The 27,080-nt window shown below is 39.7% G+C and overlaps 1 protein-coding gene across 3 annotated transcripts in view; it reads left to right on the plus strand.

Moving 5' to 3' along the window:
* The window catches only part of MME (membrane metalloendopeptidase), a 95,684-nt gene that overhangs the window by 16,498 nt on the left and 52,106 nt on the right, over positions 1-27,080 (plus strand). For all 3 annotated transcript variants that reach the window (XM_032173901.2, XM_032173904.2, XM_032173899.2), the window contains exons 4-8: positions 19,496-19,657; positions 20,980-21,060; positions 21,159-21,254; positions 21,367-21,485; positions 23,234-23,299. In XM_032173901.2, coding sequence (XP_032029792.1) covers positions 19,496-19,657; positions 20,980-21,060; positions 21,159-21,254; positions 21,367-21,485; positions 23,234-23,299 — 524 coding nt within the window. The remainder of the gene's footprint in view (positions 1-19,495; positions 19,658-20,979; positions 21,061-21,158; positions 21,255-21,366; positions 21,486-23,233; positions 23,300-27,080) is intronic.

Here is a 27,080-nt window from a genome sequence, read left to right on the forward strand (position 1 = left end):
GGATGTAGAAGCTAGCAAGACATGTTACTAGAGAAGTAACCAGGGCCCAGGTCACACAGGGTCTTATATGCCATGATAAATGGGTTGCATTAGCTCCTGAAGTCTATAGAAAATGAATAAAATTAAAATGCTGCAGCGGACATCTAAGAGATTTTAAATAGGGATGTGTCACATTGTCAAGATTGGCTGCTGTCTAGCTCAAGCCTGGTAAAGTGGAGGCAAAGATTTACCCAAACAAGGGAATAACATTTCAATGCCCCTGGTGTGTGAGAGAGCTTGGCAAGATTGAGAAACTGAAAGAATATCTGTAAGGCTGTCATAGAGGGTGTGTATGAAGATATGAGAGTGGAGGCAAGAAGGAGAAGTGTTCACTGTTGGCAAAAGAAAGAAGCACGAGTTAGATTTTGTAGTCTGTGTTAAAGTGAATGCACTTCCTTCTAGTAGCAGTGGGAAGTCACAGAAGGAAGGATTTTAAATGACGCATGACTTTATCTGAATTATTGAGAAAGATCACTGACTAGAAATAAAGAATGGCTGTGGGCAGGAAATTGGGCTACTGCACTTATTTGGATGAGTATTATGGTTGCCTGCATTTGAATGGCAACAGTTTTTGTTGTTGTTGCTGTTGCTTGTTTGTTTGTTTTGAGACAGGGTCTCACTCTGTCACCCAGGCTGGAGTTCAGTGGCACAATCACAGCTCACTGTAGCCTCAACTTCCCCAGACTCAGGCGATCCTCCCACCTCAGCCTCCTGAGTAGCTGGATTACAGGCATGCACCACCACACCCCTTTAAGTTTTGTAATTTTCTGTAGAGATGGGGTTTCACCATGTTGCCCAGGCTGAGAAATGGATAGATTTGAGAAATATTTACTGGGAAGTAGAATTTATAAGGCACAATGTTTCTGTAAATAGGTGAGGTTGTGAAACGGAAGTGAGGAAAAGGTAAATCAAGTTTCTGGCTTGGTAAATTGGGTGATAAGTCAGCCGTTCACCAAGCTAGGGAACACTGAAGCAGAGCTTATTGGGTGATAGGCTGGGACCAATGCAGTGAAGAGTTCACTTTAAGATAGTTTAAATTTGAGAATACTGGTACATATTTGATGTGGTAGAGTTCAGGGAAGAAGGTATTGGAAATAAAGATGCGGGAGTCATCAGCAAGTGGATGATATGGTTGAGATTTCCTAGGGAGGAAATGGAGAAGAGAATCCAGAATTGCATCACATAAAGCAACATTTAAAAATGAGAAGAGGAAGAAACTCCAAAAGAAACCGAGAAGAAGTAATCAGAGAGGTAGAAGGAAAATCAGTGAAGTGTAAAATCACCAAAGCAAATGGAAGAGCGGATGTCAAAAATTAGAGAGTGATCGTTGGAATTAAGCACAGCTGAGAGGTTGAGTAGGCTAAATGTTGAAAGCAGAAAGGAAGACATTGAAGATTCAGGTGAAGATCAGGTGGAAAATTGATGGATTTTGTCCAGGGGAAGTAAAAGAGGATGTATATCCAGAGAAAAGAATATAGGATGATTCCGAGATAAAGGATGGCCTCCTCCTCCCCCTTTTATTTAATGCTAGGGAGAAAGAAGCCAAGATGGCTGAAATGCAAATATGTTTGGAAGCTGGGAGGGACAGGAAGTTGAATGGGTCATCATCCAGTTGCCCCTGTGAAGTAACAAGCCAAAACCGCCCCCCCCCGGGAGTGAGCTGGTAGAGAAAGTAAGTAAGCAGAGTATGAAGACTGGAAAGGGTCCATGTGAGAAGTGGGCCATGCACACAGAATTGATGGCTCTGTTGAAGTGGAAGGCTATAACTTGAAATGGCATTAAACCAGGCAGTTGTGAGGTTTCAACAGCATCACTGATAATACTTCAACAGGTATTGTCAGCACTGTTTTAGATGCTAAGGATACCTAGCACCTAAATGCAGAGTGAACAACACCATGTCCCTGCTCACAGGAGCTTACAACAGTAAAGGAGACAGTAAATAAACACACACACATATAAAAAACATTATTAGATAGACTAGAGTTGGAAGGGAAAAGGAAGGCTGCTGGATCAATTCAGGTTAGGCTCATTTGCAGGGGGCAAGGGAATGAAATACTTTGGTGAGATGATGGTTTCAGGGATGGCACCACAGGATGTACGCTGGATAGAAGATATAAAAGAAAGGTAAAGTAAAAATAGAGTGGCTGGCCGGGCGCAGTGGCTCACGGTTATAATCCCAGCACTTTGGGAGGCCAAGGTGGGCGGATCACCAGGTCAGGAAATCAAGACCATCCTGGCCAACATGGTGAAACCCCGTCTCTACTAAAAATACAAAAAAATTAGCTGGGCATGGTGGCACCTGCCTGTAGTCCCAGCTACTTGGGAGGCTGAGGCAGGAGAATCACTTGAACCCAGGAGGTGGAGGTTGCAATGAGCCAAGATCACACCACTGCACTCTGGCCTGGGCAGCAGAGTGAGACTGTGTCTCAAAAAAAAAAAAAAAGAGAGTGGCCATGGGGTGAGAGTTTTCAGCAAAGTCGAAGAACAGGTGTAGAGGGAATAAAGAAATGAAAAAAACAAACAAACAAAAAACACTTCTAAGAATCAGAAGATTCTTATTGGAGAGGGGGGTTACTCGAGATGAAGGTTTCAGAGGTACAACTGTTCTGGGTGATGAGAACATTAAGATGTCATGAAAATGTGTGGACTAATGTGAAGTGAAGGTGAAAGTTAGGAGAGTTCCGATGGTCAAGAAATTCTTAAGCTAGAGTGTAGCAGAGGTTGTCCTCAGGGTCTCTGATGTTACATTTCAAGATGGTAGAACTTATGTGGAAGGGCAGACTGCACAAGGTGCCAGAGTCTTAAACAAGCAGAGATGAATGCCTCTGGAGTCAGCAGAAGACAGAGATAAAGTAGGTGAGGTGGGGATGGTTGACTGGCAGAAGCTTAAATAAGCAGAGTGGACAGTAAGGATTTGGCTATTGCACCAAGTGATAACAGAAAACTAGTTTTGCTTTTCCATGTTGGGGCAAGGTGGAGGGATATGCCACCTGATGAGATTAGTTCATATGGGTTAGTATTTTCAGTACACGTGTTGTCATATGTAATTATCACTCAAAAGGGTAAGCAGCAACTAATAAGAAGAGGTGCTGGAGGGCCACCTGTCTGGCATATAGTGTGGGATTCCATTTGATAGAATTACAAATGAATTCATTTTTACTCATTTTTATCTTTTCACTATCCTAGATAAAAACTCAAAATGAATCAATGAGTTCTTATCCTAAAACAATATGTTTTGTTTAAACATTTCTCAGCGGTATAATCTTCCTTTAATCTTACATTTCTTCAATCCAGAGGAGTCCAACTACAGTGCCTTCACTGTGAAGCTAATGAAAAGGGAGTTGGTCCGCTGCGTAGACTAGACTAGATGATTGCAAAGTTAAATTGAAGTCACTGAGCAGGTACCCAATAGCCAGCAGTGGATTTGTTTCTCTGTTCTTGATGCTTAAGTAAAAACAAGCAAGCCAAGTATAAAATGGTGGATATGGCCCAGGCCATATCTTCTAAGGAATTTTTGTTGTTGTTGTTAATCAAGGCTTCCCTGAACTTCAAAGAAATTCTTATTTAAAGAACTCCAAATCATTAAAGACTTCTAATAAGATATACTTGAGGATCCGGTAGTTACTTAAAAATACTCCCAGAAAAAAAAAGCTTTCGTTACATTCTTTGGCTTAATTTTCTGGAATAATGAAATTAGCTGAATGAAATTAGGATGTTTCTGATACTTCTGCCAGTTTGACACTAAATGAATTATTTCCAAAACACATGTATGTAGCAATTAATGATATTACTAACTTAGAAGCCAAGAAGCAAAATAGTAGTAATTGTGTTTGTGACAGAGAAATAATTTTTTTCTTTATATATATATATATTTTTTTTTATTATACTTTAAGTTCTAGGGTACATGTGCACAATGTGCAGGTTTGCTACATATGTATACATGTGCCATGTTGGTGTGCTGCACCCGTTAACTCGTCATTTACATTAGGTATATCTCCTAATGCTATCCCTCCCCCCTCCCCCCACCCCACAACAGGCCCTGGTGTGTGATGTTCCCTTTCCTGTGTCCAAGTGATCTCATTGTTCAATTCCCACCTACGAGTGAGAACATGTGGTGTTTGGTTTTTTGTCCTTGCAATAGTTTGCTGAGAATGATGGTTTCCAGCTTCATCCATGTCCCTACAAAGGACATGAACTCATCCTTTTTTATGGCTGCATAGTATTCCATGGTGTATGTGTGCCACATTTTCTTAATCCAGTCTATCATTGTTGGACATTTGGGTTGGTTCCAAGTCTTTGCTATTGTGAGTAGTGCTGCAACAAACACACGTGTGCATGTGTCTTTATAGCACCATGATTTATATTCCTTTGGGTATATGCCCAGTAATGGGATGGCTGGGTCAAATGGCATTTCTAGTTCAAGAAAACCTAGGCAATACCATTCAGGACATAGGCATGGGCAAGGACTTCATGTCTAAAACACCAAAAGCAATAGCCACAAAAGCCAAAATTGACAAACAGGATCTAATTAAACTAAAGAGCTTCTGCACAGCAAAAGAAACTACCATCAGAGTGAACAGGCCATCTACAGAATGGGAGAAAAGTTTTGCAATTTACTCATCTGACAAACGGCTAATATCCAGAATCTACAAAGAACTCCAACAAATTTACAAGAAAAAAACAAACAACCCCATCAAAAAGTGGGCAAAGGATATGAACAAACACTTCTCAAAAGAAGACATTATGCAGCCAACAGACACATGAAAAAATGCTCATCATCACTGGCCATCAGAGAAATGCAAATCAAAACCACAATGAGATACTATCTCACACCAGTTAGAATGGCCATCATTAAAAAGTCAGGAAACAACAGGTGCTGGAGAGGATGTGGAGAAATAGGAACACTTTTACACTGTTGGTGGGAGTGTAAACTAGTTCAACCATTGTGGAAGACAGTGTGGCGATTCCTCAGAGAAATAATTTTAATAATGTTTGAGTGAATCAAATATACAAATAGTATTGTGATGCAATATATCCACAATCATTAACTCAACTATGAATTACTCAAAGCACTGTAGATAATAGGCTAGCAAGGATCTGACAATATGTTGAGAAGAAATGAGGCAAATGAAACCTTGAAAGTCACCTTAAAGAAACTCATATCATGCAAATATGAATCTTTTAATAGCTACTATAAAATAGTAGAACTGAGTGCTGTGGCACACACCTGTAGTCCAGCTACTCAGGAGGCTGAGGCAGCAGGATCACTTGAGCCCAGGAGTTGGAGATTAGCCTGGGCAACGTAGCAAGACCCCATCTCCAATAAATAAGTAAATAAGTTAGTAGCAATGGGTGCTATGAAACTTTTTGAGGTAGCTTGGATATTTGTCCTTGCCCAAATTTCATGTTGAATTAATCCTCAGTGTTGGAGGTGGGGCCTGATGGGAGGTATTTGGATCATGGGGGCAGATCCCTAATGACTTGGCCCTATCTTTACAATAATGAATGAGTTTTCATGAGATCTGGTTGCTTATAAGTGTGTGGCACCTCCCCACCCACTTTCTTCCTCCCGTTCTTGCCATGTGAGATGCCTGCTCCTCCTTCACGTTCTCTCGTAAGTAAAAGCTCCCTGAGGCCTCCCAAAAAGCAGATGCTGGTGTTATGCTTCCTGCACAGCCTGCAGAGCCATGAGCCAATTAAACCTCTTTTGTTTATGAATTACTCAGTCTCAGGCATTTGTTTATGGCATTACAAGAACAACCTAATACATTTTGCATGGTGCATATCAACTATGGTAATAAAGTGAAAACAAAGAAGTGGGAAACTGAAAAGTTGACAAATTTGTTGAGTTCCATATGGAACTCCAGCTGTAGGATCAGTCCCATTCCAGGCCCAGGCACTCACTGGGGCCAAGGTCAGTAGCCCAAACATTCCACGTCCAGTCAGCCCTACTCCTGGTGATCTGCCTCTGACCCCAGCTCTAGTAAATGGGTTTCTGCCTTCTCCCGTGGGGATCTCACTCCTGGCTCATTCCCCACTTCTGGAAAATGAGTTTCTTTTTTTCTTTTCTGTCTTCTGGGACTGAAATCTAGCTTAGCTCTTAACCTCATGACCTTTTGCCAGACCATGGAGAACTGAAATTTCCTTGGATCAACACACACCATCTGCTGGTCATAGCTGCCTCCTCACAGCTGCCTTGGGTGCCCTCCCTGTGTGACTTCTTTCTGTTGCTTGTAGCTGGGAACTTCTTCTGTTGATGGTCCTTTATAGTCTAACTAAACCGGGATTCAGTCTCACTGGGCTAGTCAAACCACTTCTACCAGAGCCCAGTTTATGTGAATTATGAATGTTTTACATGGAAAAAAAATGTTTCCTCATTTACTGAGGAAGGAACAGCTTCACTGATTTTGTAGGCCAACACAGACAGCCAAGGATCCTGCTTGTCCTTCACCTATCAGCCATCACACCTATTAATTTTCTAAACCTAAGAGGGGGGAATTGGTCTTTTGTTTTGTTTATTTAGTAAAAGGAAATCTAATTATATGTTAAAAGTTAAAAAAATTTTAGATCCTGCCTATATGACTTTAAAATGAGCAATAAAAGTCATTTTTTATTCAGGGATAGTAATAGGAAAAAGAAGCTAGTATCAGAATGTTTTAAGATTCTGATACAGTGCATGTGCAGGTTTTAGTTTACAAATAGCAGATAGTGATGATTTACTATAAGAAGATGTAATTAATTGAGAATTAAGGATCCTTTTGGAGTGTCCATTATGGGCTAGTCATTGTGCTAGGGGTAGGAATTAGAATCCTTTCCCTGGGTGGGGGTATACTTAAAATTATTGCTTTTGTATTCTATGGATTACCTTGAAATATACTTTGAGTCATTTCTCAAAAATTGTGCATACGATACTGATCTGATAACTCATTGCACTGTTGATCTGAGGCTTCATCCCCTCACCTAACCACATGGTCATCCATTTTGCAGTCCACAAGAGCCCTTCCTGGATTCATGGAAAGAACTTGCTCGCACTTGGGCTTGAGAAAGCATAAGTCAACTTGGCAGGGCATGTATTAACAAGATGATTTATAACTTTGCAACCAGCCAGAACCATAAAGACAGCTTGAAATAAAAGCAAAGCTGTTCTCATGAGATGCCCATGATGAGGGCTTCTAGGGCAAGGCTGCCATTTCTTACAACCTCAGCAAGAATTAGGTCTCTTTCCCATGATCATTTCCCTCCACTTCACTGGGCAGGGTGACAAAGACCAGGCCTCTGCTCCCACCAGTCAACAACAGGCAGGGCTCCCGGCATGCCAAAACCTTGAGACCTACCTCTTCCTCCTTTATCCCTTCTTCAGAGGGTAGCCTACCTGTCCACACTGGCAGAGAGTCACTCTGCAGTCCAGTCCTCTTTCGGTTGCCTCTTTTGTCAAAAACGTCACCTACTTTCTCTGCCTGGGACACAGCTCAGAACCTGACTCAAATATTTGTTGAATGGCCAGAGGAATGAATGAATTGCCCTCCCTCCTCTATCTTCGACTGGTAGCTCCTCCTTCATTCCCAGAGCACCCTATACACTTTACCTATAACTCATATCCCACTTGTTATTTGTTGTTCAATGTCTGGTTTTTGTCCATGAAAATGTAAGTTTTGACTGTTTCTATTTTATTCATTATTCTATTTCTAGCACCCAGCAATGCGTAAGTTACCAATAAATATTGATTGAATAAATATACTCTCAGGTTCCTTATCTTGAAGTCACAAAACTATTGATGCCTATGCAAGGTGACTTGTAAGCATACCTAATACACAAATATAACTGCCACAAGGAAACGTTTTCAGTCTAGCTAGGTCCTGCTTATGTAAGTCAGATTTCTCAGTTCAGTATTTCTGTATCAAGCCTCCTAGGTTTAGCCCCTTTCTGTCTAATCCATCTTCTTTGCTACCAATAAAGTCAATTACTCTCTTCTCAGTTGTCTAATTCACCTTGCTAATTCTACCCTCCTAAGCTAGAACTAGGTTAATGAGGAAACAGTTTCTGGATGTGTTTCTCTTTCCTACTATTTTTCTGTTTAAGAGAAAATTTCAACTAATTTTCTACTTCGGTGTAAGCATTTCCAGCTCTCTAGGAGCAAAGTCTCTATCAGTCTGGTTTTTCTTTTCCAACTGTGGTTTGTTCTGAACTCCTCCCTTCTCAATAATTTATTTCTTCTCTCTTTTAACACTCTGTGTTCTTCTTCTCTTGAACACCATTGTTTAGCTAAGTGTTGCCGTTCTTCAACGACCACCATCCTCTAAAACTCCTCTGTCCCTGCTCACTTCATTCATAACACACAAATTCAAATTCCTAGCCAGCTCACGCATACGTGCATAAACTCACTTATGGAAGGACATTACAAGAGACTCCTTACCTCTAGGTTAGGAGGAGCTTTCCTTATCAACTGAATAAAGTAGGAGCTTTACTTGTCAACTGAACACTGAGTAAGTTTGAGAATTGAAAATGAGACCTGAGCATCACAAAACAACCTTTCATATCTAGATATAGTTACCATCTAGGAGTACACGTGCATTATAAAAGAAATGGTCTCGTTTAAGATGAAACCCTGCAAGTTCTGTGAGGGCAGGGATTATGTCTGTTTATTACACCGTGGTATGTTCAGTTCCTAATAGTGTTGGGAATATAGAGGCCGTCAATGTTTGTTGAAATTAAATGAAAAGTTTCAGTCTTTTCATGCTTCACAAGAAGAAAATCTTTTGGAGAAACCCAATGATTTAACATCATCTTCTAGATCTTCTATGATAGAAAATAACTATTTACTCATAAAAAACATAAACATATGGAGCCAAATACTGCCTTATGCGGATCAAATGTTTGGTTTATTAATAGTTACTAAATTTATTAGTGCCCTCTAGAGAAGAGCCTTTTTAGAATTTGATTTCATTTTAGGCAGCATTCGAGAAGCACCGTCGACTCAGCTTTCCTCTGGCTGTTGTCTTTTTGTACCACTCCCTAACCAAAATTGATGCAAAGGCAGGATGCTTTGAGTTACTCTCAGTAATTACATATTATTGAAGTCGGCTGGTTATTCTTGACCGACAATATGATCCAAAATAACACAATGTTTAAACAGAAGGAACATGGGTGTGGAGCTCCACTGCGCCGTCTTCAGAGATGTCTGCCAGGGTCCAGGGAACTTGGGATCTACCTGAAGAGTGTTACTAAGGGAACAATGCAGCCTTTTCATGACCTTCTATAGCTTTAGTTTAAAAAAGGAACATTATCATCATTTGCTAACATTATAACCAACAGCAGATCTGATAACTCATTTTAAGTGATATATTATATTTAAATTGCAGTATAATCCCTAAAAGCTTTTTGCCAGCAGAGTCTTTCAGGATTCGAAATGCAAATTGCACCTGAAAAAGAAAAAATATTTTTAGACTTCTGGCACTTTAACTTAACTGTAACACAGTTAGAGTACTTTTTATTATTATTATTAATAGAATATGTTTCGGTTGCGAATTCTGGAGGAATCCCTACTGGAAAATAATTGCCAGTCCTCCCTTGGCTCTGAGCCATTCATTGAAATGGGCTATGAGATAAGACTGAAGAATTTCACTAATTTCAGGAGTGTCAACTGAAGATTATTATTGTGAATCCATTAGACATGAGATTTCTGTGATTATCTCAATGAGTTCTAAAATCCAGGGCCAAATGAGGTGAAAAAAATTTATATGACTATATACATGTTATAGAGCAAATAAAATTTTAATTGGGTGTCAAGAAAAACAGTGGTTGCTCTATAACTTAATTTGAGTTCCTCTGCCTCTCTGTAGAGTTTCTGAAAATTTTTAAATATTAATTTGGAGTTAAGGCAGAATGATACTGTGGAAAAAGCATCAGCTTAAAATTAGACCTAGGCTCAGCTTTAGATGAATTCCTTAAATTTACATTGGTGATCTTGAGTTTGTAATCACCCCATACCTAGATTTTCTTAAAATGGGAGTACTATGTCCTACTTTATAAAGCAGTTCTAAGGAAGAAAAATGATTAAAACCCAAGGCAGTTTCACATAGTATAAGATCCCAGACGCTGGCCACCAGGCTTCTTAAGTTCAAACCACAGCATTATCCTTTGCCAACTATGTGAACTTGGGCACAAATTACTTACCCTCAATTTCTATATTTGGAAATGGGGACACAAATATAGTTACCATACAGGGTTAAAAGAAGACAAACATTAAAGAAAGCATTTAAAAAACAGCCAGCATGAAGTTGGCACTTGGCGTTTGACATATGTCAAGCATTGGCTTCTATTGTTACTATTATTATTATTACATTTAAGAGTCTTTGGCTAAACCTAAATGAAAATCCTATAATTTACATTGTATATTTAAATCTGATAGTGAATTTATCGGATAGCAAATGGATTCCAGGTTGATTATTCATATGCTCATGCCTATGTGTGTGTATGCACATTTGTTGTATGTATAAGACCTATGCATTTAAGATAAATTAGTCATATGTATATATGAAATATAGTTATAAACTAATTACTCCTCAAACTAGAACAGCAAAAATGGGTCTCCTTACTTAAGAGTACAGCTGTACAGAGTAAATTCACTACGCTTGGAAACTTCTTTCATATCTATCTGTGTAAGTCTGCAGCTAGTTTCTGAACAGTTGTATAGTGATGGTTTCTTGGTACTCACCAATTAGACGAGTATAAGTCATGACCTTGGCTTTCTTGGAACGTAACCAGTGGTTGACAGGGAGTGTTTGAGTTAAATGATAAACTAGCAGTCCAGTTTACACTCAGCCTCTGGTATCCCCCACTCTCCATCTTTCTTCAACCAAGGCATCACAAAAGCAATTTGGGGGCAGGGATTTTCATTTAAAAATGGAGAGTGGATTGTGGAAGCATCCTGAGTGTTTGTAATGAAAGCCATTTGGTTTTTATTAGCATTAGAGTCTACGTGCTTGCTAGTTTTCAGTCATTTTCTCTTCAAGAATGGTCCCCCAGATTCCAGTTTTCACATTGCTGCCTTTTGAATTGAATCCTTTGTGACCCATTGTGATTACATTGCATTTTCCTTGTGTTCTTTCAAAAAGTTCTGGCTTTCTCTGAATTTTGGTTGGGGGGATGGTGGGAGGAGGGTGGCAGCAAGGGAATAGGTCACTTGTACTTTCAGAATGTTGTCAAAAGAGATTTTTAAATTGTCAAAAATTGCCTAGAAGTAATACCAAGCTTAGTGTCTGCTAACAAAGCAAGCATTTACAACAGAAGGTTCAGTCAGAAATGGGTGTCCTAAGGTCTTTCCAAAAGAGCATTTGCTCCTGGGTTCCCCAACATTTCTCTGACCTCTGTTGGACACTTCTAGAACAGTTATAAATCAGGCTAATTATAATGATGTTAGGATACTGGTGTTGTGTGTTTGGGGTTAGGAAGCTGAGAGCTTAGGCAATTTGAAGACAACAAGCTGAAAGCAGCTTTGTTCATATACCATTCCCTAAACCTTAATTCAGTGCAGATTAAGAATAGTCAATGGAGAGACTGGGCGAAGTGGCTCATGCCTATAATCCCAGCACTTTGGGAGGCTGAGGCGGGTGTATCACGAGGTCAGGAGTTTGAGACCAGCCTGGCCAACATGGTGAAACCCTGTCTCTACTAAAATACAAAAATTAGCCTAGTGTGGCAGCGGGCGCCTGTAATCCCAGCTACTCGGGAGGCTGAGGCAGGAGAATCACTTGAACCTGGGAGGTAGAGGTTGCAGTGAGCAGAGATCACACCATTGCACTCCAGCCTAAGCAACAGAATGAGACTCTGTCTCAAAAAAAGAAAAAAAAAAAAGGAATAGTCAATGGAGGAATTTTGTCATGGCATCGGGGGTATATACGTGGTATGTTTGTTGTAAATAAATGCCTAACCTATTTAAAACGTGGCTAATTTATAGTGACCAAAAGTTTTTAAAATAGAGTAGTAATTGAGAAAGAAATGATTTGTATCTTTTTTCCACTTAATTTTCTTTCCTGTTTTGTACATTTTTCTAGATGCTTCAAAAAGACCCAAAGAAAAAAGGAATATAAGCACAGTCATTACTCATTATTTGTGGATTCCGTGTTTGCTAATTCACCTACTCCCTAAAACATATTTAGTGCCCCCAAATCACTACTTGCAGCTCTCTCACAGTCATTTACAGACATGCACAGACTGGTGAAGAAACTTTGAATCTTTCTACACACATGTACTCAGCTGAGATTGAACAAGGAAACTATAGACAAGGATCCTCTTTGTAGTCCATTTAGTCAGCATTTTTTGCATTTTTGTGCTTTTTGATGATGATTTCACTGTTAAAATGGTCCACAACCATAGTGTGGAAGTGCTATCTAGTGTTTTGAAGCACAAGAAGGCTGTGATATGCCTTACAGAGAAAATATGTTCAATGGATAAACATCGTTCAGGCATCAGTTACAGTGCTGTTGGTGTGAGTTAAATGTTAGTGCATCAACAAAATATATTAAATAAGGTGTCTTTAAACAGAAGCACACATAAAACAAGGCTATGTATTAATCATCTGTGTGACCAGAAGCTCACAGGAACCTAACCTTGTATTTCCCCTAGGGTCAATGATTCAGTATTCACTAATTCAGTGTAGTGGGGACTTTATATAGAACAAAACTCATATAAATAACTAGAATAAACCACACTTGTTTTTTAATTCCTGTGAAATAATTCATATGGGAAACCATCAAAAACCTGCTAAGTAATGATGAACATTAAAAAGTTAAACCCGGCCGGGTGTGGCGGCTCACGCCTGTAATCTCAGCACTTTGGGAGGCCGAGGTGGGTGGATTACCTGAGATTAGGAGTTCGAGATCAGCCTGGCCAACATGTGGAAACTGTGTCTCTACTAAAAATACAAAAATTAGCCAAGCGTGGTGGTGGGTGCCTGCAATCCCAGCTACTCGGGAGGCTGAGGCAGGAGAATCACTTGAACCCGGGAGGCAGAGGTTGCAGTGAGCAGAGATCACGCCATTGCACTCCAGCCTGGGGGACAAGAGCAAGACTTCGTCTCAAAAAAAAAAAAAAATTAAACCCATATAATAGTACTACAGCACGAAACTTTATGCTATCTATTTTGTTCATTTGCTGTTTGTGACTATCATATTTATGTCAACTTTCCCCTGTTTTATTGACAATTTCCCCAGGAGCACTTGGCAATGTAGAAATTTCTTTAAACCCCCCCGCCTCCACCAGAAAACAAGCCTCCAGGGAATGTACATATATAAATATTAAAATAGTTGTTGTGTATAGTGCACAAAATCCTATTTGCAGTTAGCAAACTATTGGTAATGTTGGAAAGCAAGGCATGCAGATAAGAAAGGGGAGATCTTGTGGCTTGGAGGCCATTCAAAGGCAGACTTAGGTTGCGTCTTCTTAAGGGAGACATGTAGTGGGGTCCTGTGTAACTGGAATTTTGCCATGTCTAATCGTGTCTAGCAGACCGATGGAATGCTGTGCCTCAAGTTTCTTCTGAGAGGCCTATGAGCCTCATGAGATATCAACAAAAATGTTCCTTGGCCATCAGAAGAGAGAAGTGATTTTGAATATAGTACAGTTTTTGCTATTATAATCACTCCAAAACCAGGCCTGTTGGTGCTTGTGGTTCTTGAGAGAGGAGGCCATGGGGGTAAAATTCAAGAGACCTGTTTACCTATAGGCACAAGAGCCCTCCTCAAGACTTGAGACAATGAAAGATGAGCAAGGGAGGTATTTTCCCTGCATCATCCAGCTTCAGCACCCAGCGGGAACTGGATCATGGGTGGTGTCTGGGTAGGAGGCTGTGGAGGCTAAAGTCAGTGGAGCAGAGTGGAAGCCTTGGGGTCGTAGGCTTATGCATGAGACACATGTGAGGTTCCCTGCAGCACTTTGCCAGCCAATTATAAGAGACTGAAGTCACTGCAAAACATAGGTTGCCATGTTGTAAGCCCATTTGCATTTGCAGACTGAAAAGGCAAAAGGAAATATTCCTAATTCAGTAAGTAAGGGACTATACTTTTTTGATATTGGATCTGTTGGTCCTCATTTCCATGTTTCTCGATTGTCTAATGTGGTGGTTCCCCGTGACTGCACATTAGACCCACTCTAAAAAACCTTAAAAAAATGTCTGGACCCACTCCAAAGATTCTGATTGAATTGATCAGGAGTAGATTCTGGGCATCCGTGTGTCTAAAAGGCTTCTCAGATGATTCACATGTTTAGCCAGGGTTGACAAGTACTGCCCTAAAACATACTGCTGGGATTTTTCACACTCCATTTTCCAATGTGCTCTGAAGATAGCTTAGGCAGGAACCCTGCTACATGGCCACTTCAAAAAGATACACCCCTGGATGGGCCTTTGAGTGCATCCACCTGGCGTGGCCTCCATGCCACTTTCCTGTCTGGTTACTCCACTGTGAAAAATTCATCTGTGGACTCTCCAAGTCCTCATGCTGTACATTGTCCTGCCTTTGTCCCAACAAGAGTTGTTGGTGATAAGTCCGACAGTGGGGAGGCTGTGACTGCAGAGTGGCAGGAAAGAGAGTAAGTAAAGGAGAAGGCAGGCTAAAGGAAGAGTAAAAGGGTACTTTAAAAGGAGTGGAAAGGAGGGCCGTGCAAGGTGCTGCTTCTCACATGCCCCCCACCAGCCTTCTGCATCCAAAGCAGGGAGGGAAGAGTGTGGGCTCAGAGCCATACATGCTTAAGTGCAAGCCTTGGGGCCCTATAATTTACTAGCTGCTTGATCTTGGAAAAATTACTTAATCTTGTACAACTAAAAAGTGGTAGAGCTCTAGGATTCAAAACTGGTCTGTCTGGCTTAAAAGGGCCCAAACGTTTTTCCCAGCATACACTACATCTCCCAATCCATACACACACAACAGACTTTTCAGTGAGGAATACAGTAATTAATAACTTCCCAGATGGTAGTTGAACTTGTTTTTAAATTCCTATAGTCAAATAAGTTGGGAGAATGTTACAAGAAGATTAGTTAGAAAGAAAATGGTGTCATTTATTATCAGCTGGAAACATTCAGAATTGTCATTTGTAAGAAATAAGCTCATTATTAATAGAAGATTACTTCTCTTGTCTTTGTGTGACCATTCTCTTAAATTAAAAATAAATTTTTTCCCTTATTGGAAAAGTAATGTATGTTCATCTAATGCAAATTGGAAAATAAAGGTAAGCAAATAATACAAAATTAAACACACTCTTAATCCCTCCACCCAGATCTAACTGCTGTAAATATGTTAGTATATATCCTTCTAGATTTTTTATACAGATTTTAAAAAATCATAGTATATGCTGTTTCACTTTACAATATCTGGTCAACAACATTCCATGTCAATACATTTGCCTTTACTACATTATTTTTTTATATCTGCTTATTAAGGTGAACAATTTAGTCTGGTTTTAAACCACATTTGTTTACTCAGATGTCAGAGACCCACAGATAAGGAAACATCTGAAGAGCCCAGGTGTGGCTATGTGGAGAGGTTGAGTAATTCAAAACAAAGTACAAAACATAAAAACAATTACAACCAGTTTGACAGTTGTACGTCTGTTTCCTACGGCCTTCTACCCTCAAGTCTACCGCTGACTTCAAAGAAAAGTCAGCACAGAGGAGGTCCAGAGGATAAGGTGCAAAACGAGAATCAAACCCACGATAAGAGATTAAAGGAAGGTTGATCAAAGACCCAGCATAAAAGTGCTAGCCCGTGACTTGCCTTGGCCCATGGCCCCAAAATATTCATCAGAACAGAGAGCGCTCTTTGAAGTGATTGGATGCATCCATGCTCAGACAAGCTCTCTGGTCAAAGGGAAATTTTTAGAGTGGCCCTGGAAGGAGTTAGCAAAGTTGCCTCTTCCTCTCTCTGCTCTGCACATCCCTCACAAACTGAGTGTTATTTCTTTGGTTTGTTGTGCAGATGCAAGTAATTTAACTGTACTTTTTGCCTCCTGGGAGATGTGGGAAGTACAGTTGCTTTTACAGGATGGAGAATTTGCACTCATGATCAGAGAACTGAAACCTCCAGCCACCCTTTTTATTCAGAGTGTTTAAGGACCGGTGGTATATCCAAATAGGCAGTAGGGCTTGTTCATGCTCTCCTTGTTCATTCTGTTTGTTCATTACTTGTTCACTACTTTTCTGAGTAGAGTTTATTGCTCTGTGGTGTCGTGACAGAAGCCATTCATTTCCCCAGGAAGGGGAAGAAAATGGAAGTGCCCCCTCCAAATGGCATAGCCTTCACAACATTCAGTGTAAATGTTTTTAAGTATCTTAAAAGAGAAGAGTTATATATTGCTAAGTGTGTTCTTAGAATGTCTGTAGTTAGTACTTCTTTCAGGCTCTAGTTTTCTGGTTTTTCACTTTACATAATAATCCTCTGTGTATTTAGGATCTTTATTTTTCACCTCTCCCATTATCATATTTTTATTTCCTTCAAAATTCAAGGGAATTGCTTTTTCTCTCTACCTTTTTTAGATCAGTTTCCTAGTCTTTAACTGAGGTGTTAAAGTTGGAGTTTTTACTGGCAAGTCTTGACTGAGCACAGTGTTAGGCTCTGTGAGAGAGAATATGCATTTTCTATTTTTCACAGAGCCACAGCCCAGGTGAGGAGATAATGAATTTGCATGCAAAAAATGAATATGTTGTGAGCTGATACAGACTTTTGTCAGGCCAGTCTTTCATAAAGAAGTATTTGGAATGGGCTTTGAAAATGCCTGAAATTCCAAAATGAAATAATATGAAATAATATTTACTAGTACGTGCCAGGGCTGGGTAACATGGTCAAAGTTACAGAGGCAGAAAACCATAAGGTGTCTCACAGAAACTGAATATACTCATTTAACTGTGACAGATGGTTCATGTGAGAAAGTAGCAAAGGAGAAGCTTCATTAGTTCTATTAGTGTTAGAATGTGCTATGGAATCTGGATTTTCTTATGATTGCAAAAGGATGGTATTGAAAACTTTGGAGTGGAAAATGACATTCTAAAGTATTTTGAGAACATGAATCTGCCTGTGGAGTACAGAATGGGCATGGGTAAGAAGAGGCCTGGAGCCACAACTTTGTCAAAAGGGCACAAATAGAGTCTGAGAGAAAGAGGGCTTGAGACAGAATGGAAATAATGGAAAGATGGAATGGACTTTGGAGGCAATGAACCGAGAACTAATCTGACCTCTGTGGGGAGGGGAGAGGAGGTGAGTGATGGGCTGTAAGAGAAGGTGGTAAGAAGACTCATAGATGATTCAGTCACACATAAACATAATTGCACCCCTGTTACTTAGGTGCTAGGTGATACAAAGAGATTAATCACATCAACAAAATGGTTAGGTAGACAGAGTAGGTATTTACAATGAAAACCTCAAAGTAGTCTCACATTGAAGACAGAGTGAGGCAATGAGCTCTTAGGAGTCAAGAGAAATATTCCTTGAAGTTGGGAGTCACAGAAGCATCAGGGAAGAGATGGAACATGAGCTGAACGTTGAATGATGGGTATAATTAGGAAAGAATGACAGGGACAATCAAAGCTGTGGGATGAGGAGTTTAAAGCAAAGGCACAGGACTAAGCAAATACAAGGAGTGTTTGTGACACATTGACGAGGCCCATCTGGTTGGAACAGAGTTTGCATAAAACATCAAAAAAGGAAAAGGGGAAGGTAGGGTGATACATTTAATCTGGTAAAGGTTTAGAAACCAAATTAAGGATTTTATTTTTATTTCTGAGATAGTCTCTCTCTGTCACCCAGGCTGGAGTGCAGTGGCGCTATCTTGGTTCACTGCAACCTCCACCTCCCGAGTTCAAGCGATTCTCCTGCTTTAGCCTCCTGAGTAGCTGGGACTACAGGTGCCTGCCACCATAGGCAGCTAACTTTTGTATTTTTAGTAGAATTGGTGTTTCATCATGTTGGCCAGGCTGGTATTGAACTCCCAAAGTGCTGGAATTACAGGTGTGAGCCACCGTGCCCTGCCAAGCTTTTATAATTTAACCTGGGAAATGTCAAACCACAGACATTATTCAGCAAAGTTGTGGCCAGTGTCAAAGAGTCTTTTGGGAAGTTTGGTTTGTGAAAGATGTGTAGAATACATCAAGATGAAGAACTGAGTGACTTCTAGTCAAAAAGGAATGATGATATAAACCAGGTACCAGTCAGAATGAGAGGTATGGAAGAGGGGCAAAGGAATTACCAGTAAACTAAGGGGAAATAGAAATACAGTTTTACCTAAAGTTTCAAATCCAGGAGGCTATGATAGCAACTGTGCTGTATACTAAGGCATAAAAATCATGAGAGGACTGGTTTGGTAACAGTCCTGAGCGTTTTGTTTTAAAGAGCTGGGTCCTGAGGTTCCAGACAAGCAAACATGTCAAAAAGGTGGTTCAAAGTGGGGGCTTGAGGCTCAGCTGGAAACCATGTTTACCATACCAAGTTTAAAAAATCCACACAGCTCAGCAATTGTTTGAAGTTTTTAATTAATTAATTCAGAAAGTGAAGTATTTTCAAAAGCTCATCTGAGAGGTTATATTCTCTTGATACAGGTGAAGTCTCAATTGCTCTTTCGTTTTCATTGCAAAACAGTTCAACTTGTATGAGACTGAAAGTGGGGAGGGCAGGAGCAGAACTTTCTCTGTTCCGGGTGTAGACATTATGGGTATTGGGCCATATTCTCCTCTTCATTGGTAATAATTCCTATTTTATACATCTTTCTGTCAACTGCAGCTCCTAGCAGAGTCAGTGTCTTGATTGTAAATACTCAGTGTTGGTTGATTTGCATTTTCATCATAGTCCTGAAAGATAAAAGTGGACCTAAGAAAAACTAATAAGCTTACAGCCAGTTTTATAATGACAGACTCTATATAAACAAATGCAAATTGGATGTCAAATTTGAATTACAAATTTATTTGAGCAAGGTCCAGGAAGTAATAACAGTGGCTTCAGATCCTTTCTAAAATGATAACAGTTCATTAACAATCTCCCATGACTTGGAGTCTCAGACACATTCAAAAGTCACCGCGCTTTGAAGAGCAGAGTTGGCAACTAAAGTTATCAGAGTAAAGAATGGCATACTAACCTCAGGCGCAGGATGGCCAACTCAAAGTAGACCTCTATTCTTCGTTCTTCTGAGATAGGAACTAGCCAGAAACTTAGTTATTAGGGGGTGGGGTGAGAAGGCTGTGGGACCCAGGGTGGAAGGACCCACACAGTTCAAAATAAAACGAAACAACTATAGTGAAGGAAAAGAGAACTATACACAGATAGTATTCCTCATCCCCCTGAATTGACTCATATAAAAAAGAAAATGGAGCATCCGACAAATTGATGCAATCAAAAGGGAGCAATAAGCCTTTTTCTCTTTTTAAGCCTCTTAAGAAATAAACCCATCATTTTATCTAGCGTTTTCTCTGCTCTTGCAGCTGCTCGACTGATCCAAAACATGGATGCCACCGCTGAGCCTTGTACAGACTTTTTCAAATATGCCTGCGGAGGCTGGTTGAAACGCAATGTCATTCCTGAGACCAGCTCCCGTTACGGCAACTTTGACATTTTAAGAGATGAACTAGAAGTCGTTTTGAAAGGTTAGTAGAGATTGTGTCTGTGCATCAAAGATTTCTCTCTTAATATGTTCATTTTTTAAATATACAATTGTTAGCCATTACAAAGAATGTCACAGAAGATTAAAAAGTTAATAATCCTTCCAGGATTTGTGTACCACCACCAAGTCACTCTGATAGTGGCAGACACTGAAATTAATGTGTTGACATCTCTTAGCATTCCTGCTTTCATTTGTAGGTATGCAAATAATAAAGCTGTATCATCCCTAGAGATGGCAGGTTTGGTTTTTTGTTTGTTTGTTTGTTTTTTGAGATGGAGTTTTGCTCTTGTCACCCAGGCTGGAGTGCAATGGTGCTATCTCAACTCACTGCAACCTCTGCCTCCCAGGTTTAAGCGATTCTCCTGCCTCAGCCTCCCAAGTAGCTGGGATTGTAGGCACCTGCCATTACGCCCAGCTAATTTTTGTATTTTTAGTAGAGACGGGATTTCACCATGTTGGCCAAGCTGGTCTCAAACTCCTGACCTCAGGTGATCCACCAGCCTTGGCCTCCCAAAGTGCTGGGATTACAGGCATGAGCCACTATGCCCAGCCAAGATGGTAGTTTTATGCCATTTTACAGAAGAAAAAAAATTAAATGATTGGCACAGAAACCTACTTCTGTAGTCTCCCTACCCAAACCCTGTGTTAAAGTCACTGTAAGATGTTGCTAAGATTTGCCTTCCCAGCATAGGTATATTCTAACCTGGCTAAGACTGTCTCCCTGGGAAGTTAGGAAATCTAGCCAAGTCCCTCCTATCCTCTGTTCTCTGTTCTCCCCTCTTCTAGAAGTTATTTTGTAGAAGAACAATTTTTGCTACTTTTTAACATTGAAACAAGTAGGACAATTCAATTCATTCATTTGGAGCATGAACAGTACAGTCACACAAAGATAATTATTTTCCAGCCATCAAAAGGACTATTCATACTAAATTCCAAATTCCTCTGTGTTATTGTTTTCTTTTTAATCTCAATTTCAAGAAAAGTAACTGTTACCTATGGCAGAGCCATATGCATCACTGTTCATAAAAAAAAAAGATAATCTAGTCAAAAGGACTTTCATCTAAATTGGCTGATTAAACTGACTCCCAGTTCTGTGCTAGGAATGATAATCTGGTAAAGGGTTTGGTTTTTCCTATAATGTTTTGGAACTGGGGGGAGGAAATGAATGTACCTCCAGAAAAGCGAGGTTTTTTTTTTTTAACTGAACCCACCTTGCAAATGTTAATTACTGCAAATGAGCAATTATGTTTGCACAGTGCAAATGAGCAATTATGTAGATGTATTTTATTAAATGTCCTATTTCAGATGTCCTTCAAGAACCTAAAACTGAAGATATAGTAGCAGTGCAGAAAGCAAAAACATTGTACAGGTCTTGTATAAACGAATGTAAGTGCTCTTCATTTGATTTCATTAGGAGTATACATATATTGGTGCCAAACTATGCGTAGATTTCTAATTGAATTTATGTTTGTTGTTTTCAAAAGCTGCTATTGATCGCAGAGGTGGAGAACCTCTACTCAAACTGTTACCAGACATATATGGGTGGCCAGTAGCAACAGAAAACTGGGAGCAAAAATATGGTAAGGCAATTTTCCTACTAAAAACAGTAATTTCCACATAAAATCTATGTTATTATAATATCATTAGTGAACTAAACCTTCTAAAGATATATTTTATCTTTTATTGCTTTAGGTGCGTCTTGGACAGCTGAAAAAGCTATTGCACAACTGAATTCTAAATATGGGAAAAAAGTCCTTATTAATTTGTTTGTTGGCACTGATGATAAGAATTCTGTGAATCATGTAATTCATGTAAGTTTGTGTGTCAAATAACTAAAGTTACCTTTAAATTGTAATAAAACTTCCACACACGTTGTTATTGATATTCAGAAATAATGCTATTTTCAATTGAATTGAATAAGCAAGGAGGTAGTATATTCATGCTCTGTCCCTGATACCTGGAGTCCCGATTTTGAAAGTATTTTCTTAATGCCGTGTTTTAGACATTCACCCCTTGCTTCTGCTACCTCTATTTTAGATAACTCTCCCTTCACAAAACAAATGATAAGAAGGGCTCCAGGCCCCTCCTATTCAGAAAAAGTTCCTAATTTCTTTGTGTAGTACTTGAAAGGAGCATGCTTTGGTTTATAGAAGTAATGCAAGTCTGGAAACCAAAAAATAATAATTGCTTTCAAAAAGAACACAGAAAAGGGATTTTAAACACCATTTTTTTTCCTTACCAAAGAGTATCTGTACTTTTTTCTCAACTAAAGGTAAATAAAATGCCTTTCTTTTAAAATGGATTTATTGTATTTTTACAAATGTAAACAATTTGATTTAGGTGTCACCTAAGACTAGATTAATGAACATGTTTGGAATATACTGAAAAATTTAAAGAGTTTTTCTTTCTTCCTTTTTTTTTTTTTTGGTTTCCTGTACAAGAAATTATGCAAAAACATGCAGGCTACTGAATCACCTAATCATATCTGTCACTATTGCATAAATCTTTATGGTCATTTTTGTTAAAATCATGAAAGGAATTGAACCCAAATCTCCTGCACTGGACTCTCTCTCTTCTGAAACTTTCTCCTTGCAGGATCACCTTGAGGACCAGGGGGTGGGGAAGGATCAGGGCCCTTCGTGTGGAGATATCTTCTGGCTCTTTACATACCAGTTCTTTGGGTTATGTTTTCTTTTGTATTGGCCTAGGCTTTCCACAGCTGCTGGGATTCTCTCTTTAACCCAGAAATGCTCTGTTTCGCCTCCACACTCACGTTGCCGTGCAGTGAGTAGGAAACAGTCTTGCAAAGCTGCAAGTATGCCCAGGTAGCTCTCACTTGGGTGTTAAAGATGGACCAGACGCATTAGCGCAGAACTGAGTTTCCTCTTTCACACCCTTAACTGCTCTCTGGGTCTACTGAGGTTCTTCTGAGCAGAGCAGCTTTGGGGAGAACCAAGGAGAAGTCGCCTCCATTCCCTTAGGGTAGAGAATCTTGAAAAACATTTTCTGGCACAAGTTACATTAGCTAAAAGATTCTGGAGTTACCTTAGAGGTTTTCCACTTCTCCTCCCCTTCTCCCCATCCATCCAAATCAACTTGAAGAATATTAACCCACTCCCACCAATGAAAGGGGATCCCAACTAAGGATGGAAGCAGATGAGAATGTTCCCAGGGGAGCACATTAGACTCTCAGGAAGCTGGGAAATCTGTGAATGTGTAATTTAGAAATTTCCACGTCCTAGAATCTAACATATTTTTGTTCACCTGCACCTTCTGCTCTGCATTAAAAATCCCTCTTAGTAAATCTTTTGTTCACTTTCTTTTGTTTTCCTTAAATATCTGCAGCACAGTCCTCCAGATTATCTAACTGCCTGTTGGTATAACACTTACAAGTAGCATAGAAACCATTTCCTAACTAGGTATTTACTCAGTGTCTGATGGTTACCCCATAAACAGCAAGAGTAGGATCTTTCACATACATAGATAGGCATGCTTATATTTTGCTAACTTTTCTATATTCACTGAATGATTTATTTTCTTTTATGTATATTTTTTATAGATTGACCAACCTCGACTTGGCCTCCCTTCTAGAGATTACTATGAATGCACTGGAATCTATAAAGAGGTAAAAAGAAAAAGAAAATAACCAAAACCAAACTACAGAACGATCTGGTGTAAACTTATCAGTAATGAAAAAGATAAAGCCAAATTAAATTTAGCCCTCTGATGTTTTTCATTCATGACAGGGACTTAAAATCACACATAATAGTGAGCTGTCTTTGATAGAATGAACATTCTCAATAGAATGAATGAAGGTATTTTAAAAAACTAGGAAACTTGAAATTCCTTATTTGTATCTTGGATTTTGGTATTTAAAACATATGATCGATTTTGAAAAGTTAATTTAAAATATTTTAATCCACCTGTAAACTGCATTATTTAAAAAATGAACAGATTTATCATGGTCTAGGGTGGTGCTGGTGAGGACCAGATGGTCAGTGAGAGATACACTCTGCAGCATCCTTCTAGAACCATCTGATTTGACTTTCAGAGAACTATGCAGGTAGTGACATTGGGCTCAGACAAACTTTTGCAGCTACCTTGTGACTCTAACATTGACCAGGTAGCCAGTGGGCATCATATCCCATAGTGGACGTTTGGATGTTCTGGAGTGCTTTCTTATTGTCTCACAACCTTGCCTCCCTTGGGCTGATGTTCACGTGCTCTTCTTTTTTTTTTTTTTTTTTTTTTTTGAGATGGAGTCTTGCTCTGTCCTGTCCTGTCACCCAGGCTAGAGTGCAGTGGTGTGATCTTGGCTCACTGCAACCTCCACCTCACTGGTTCAAGCAATTCTCCCAGCCTCAGCCTCCTGAGTACCTGGGATTACAGGCGCCCGCCATTGCATCCAGCTAATTTTTGTATTTTTAGTAGAGATGGGGTTTCACCATCTTGGCCAGTGTGGTCTCGAACTCCTGACCTTGTGATCCACCCGCCTCGGCCCCCCAAAGTGCTGGGATTACAGGTGTGAGCCACCACACCTGGCCCACGTGCTCTTCTTACAGAAGTAAGGAACAACAGGAGACAAAACTAATAATCGTACACATTATTAGATATTGGGGAAAGGTGTTGGTTCTACAAAGGTTTGTCTTATAATTATTTTGTAGCTCAAAAGTAAGTTATCTTTGATGATCCTAATGGCTCACAGTGTAGTGATGTGACTAAAATTACGTTTTAGTTAAAATTACTAGCTAAATATGTTTATGATTGGCATTTATTTTGCCGAATTATGAAGTTCAAATAACATGGAATGAATTCACTGTAAGGTACCTTTTTGAATGACTGCACAACACTGAAATGAAGAAAAAGATATATCATCAAAGGCCACAATTAATAGCACAGATAAATACATGGGTGTGGGATATTTGAGTTCAGTACAATTTAATTACTGTGTGGGGTACAGCTACTGGCTTTAAGAGCTATGCAGCTGCTTTCTGTTACAGATTTGAAAGTGATTGAGGAATTTTGGTTCACTATTGTACATTTTTATCACCATGAACTGGGATGCTTTTCATATTTAGGATTGTGTTCTTATATCAAATTTTTCAAATCCTACGATACCTATTTTTTTTTACATTTTAATTCTGATATCAAGGTATACCTGGCAGTCAATGTGTATATTTAAGGCAGTAAAAGTTTTTTTTTTTAGTTGTTAAGATGTTGTATTTTTGCATTTTATACTCAATGCTGTCCCATAATCTCAAACGGGTCACAAACTGGCAGTCTTTGGCTTGAATCTGATATGGAAGCATTTTTGTTAAACCTGTAGTGTTTTCTTTTTTTTTTAATTTTGAATTAGTTGCCAATATTTTTCAAAATTGAAAGATTTCATTTGAGAATCCAGATTTCTTAGTAAATCAGTAGAATTGGAGCCCCTAGCTTGCATTCTTATATGGCAGCAGTTGGCCAGAGTGGTGTTGTGGTTGCTCCTTTTAGAAAGGGCATTTATTGGCCGGGCGCGGTGGCTCATGCCTGTAATCTCAGCACTTTGGGAGGCTGAGGCGGGTGGATCACCTGAGGTCGGGAGATCGAGACCAGCCTGACCACCATGGAGAAACCCCATCTCTACTAAAAATACAAAATTAGCCGGGCATGGTGGCACATGCCTGTAATCCTAGCTACTTGGGAACTTGGGAGGCTGAGGCAGGAGAATCGCTTGAACCCAGGAGATAAAGGTTGCAGTGAGCCAAGATCGTGCCCTTGGACTCCAGCCTGGGCAACAAGAGCAAAACTCCATCTCAAAAGAAAAAAAAAAAAAAAGGAAAGGGCATTTGTTCTCCAGGTTTGAACAGTCCTCATCAACATGATTCATTGATTTATATTGACTTCTCGGCTCCTGTAGGCACTTGATTTTGCATATTAGTCTGGTCTTGGCTAAGCTACAGCAGTAAAAACAAAAATACAGTAGCTCAAACAAGAAAAAGTTTACTTCTGTCTGTCATGCCAGTCTGGAAGTAGGCAGGCCGTCCAGATGAGGCAGGAAGCTCTGCTCCATGGGAATGCCTGGGAGCCAGCTTTCTTTGATTTTGTTGCTCTAACGTCAACCTCCTCTGGTGTTTTTCTTAGTCTATTTGGTCAAAGTTGGTTCACCAGTGCCCTGTTCACATGTCAGGCCACAGGAAGAAGAAAAGAGGGAAAGCGGTAGACAAATACTTAACTTTTACGTAAATGGTGCAGAACTTGCATACATTCCATTGCTTAAAACATTGTCATGTAGCCACAACTAAATATAAAAGAGGCAGGAAAATGTAGTCTTGAGCAGAGTGGCCATGTCTGTGCCTTGTTAAAACTTGGTTGGCAGAGAGGAAGGTCGTATCATCTAAAAGATGAGGAGTACATATACCAATGTCATTTAGCAGACTCTGCCACAGTTTACATCCACTGATCTAGGGAATACTGTATTTGTGATCAAATAACACAGTGGTGATCAAATCTAGAATCAGTAATATGTTTATAGAGTTCATGAGTGAGAAATCTGAGGCTCAGAAGTTTGCCCGTTGACTCCACAGAACAGTAGTATAGTGGCAAACTTTGGTCCCTCTCTCTTCTTCATTCTCCTACATTATTACAATTTCTTAAGAGTTGGTACTTCATACTAGTAGAGTTCTTTGAATGAGCAAATAATAGAGGAAACTAACCAGCACTGGCACTTACAGCCCGGAAGTTATTCTCAGCTTAAATTAGGTGCTCTTCAACGATCTGAATCAGACTAGCAAACACGCAGCATGCTTGCTGCCTTGCTCCTCTTCCATCACTATGTACTTTTGGTGACATCCTTCTTTCCTGCTAACCTGAGATCTCAGAATTCTTCTTAAGGCAGTGCTGCAAGCTGTAAGCAATCTCCTTTCAGTGGAAGAGAGTTGCATATAAAGTAAAAGCTACGTGTCATCCCAGAAATGGGTAATTATCTGAATATTTCTGCACCCTCTCCCTCTTTTTAAATCCATTCTTTTGGGCATGGGGGTGGGAGTGTGGGTAGTTACAGTAAGAATTCCAATGTTATCCTTATGTTTCCCGTGATATTTTCTACTCTCCTAATCCCTACCACCTGCAATCCCTCAGTTTCCCCTGCATTTCTAGCAAGCTATCAAATAAAAGTTAATTCTAGTTTTTCCACTACTCTGCTATCTTTGAAAGATGTCAACCACCTTAAGTATTTCTGTCTTGTGTCTTACTGCTTCATGAACAAAAAATGGTGCGAAGTGTAGAATAACAAGTTCACCTTCAGTAGAGGAGTTATAAATCTGGAAAGAATGTTAATGTCAGTGTATCATTGGCCTTCAATGATTTTCTCCCTTATAGGCTTTTATATATGCTTTTCCCTTTGCCTAGAACTTGCCCCCCACACA

Source organism: Hylobates moloch, unplaced genomic scaffold (genome assembly GCF_009828535.3).
Source record: "Hylobates moloch isolate HMO894 unplaced genomic scaffold, HMol_V3 SCAFFOLD_13, whole genome shotgun sequence".
Taxonomy (NCBI): Eukaryota; Metazoa; Chordata; class Mammalia; order Primates; family Hylobatidae; genus Hylobates; species Hylobates moloch.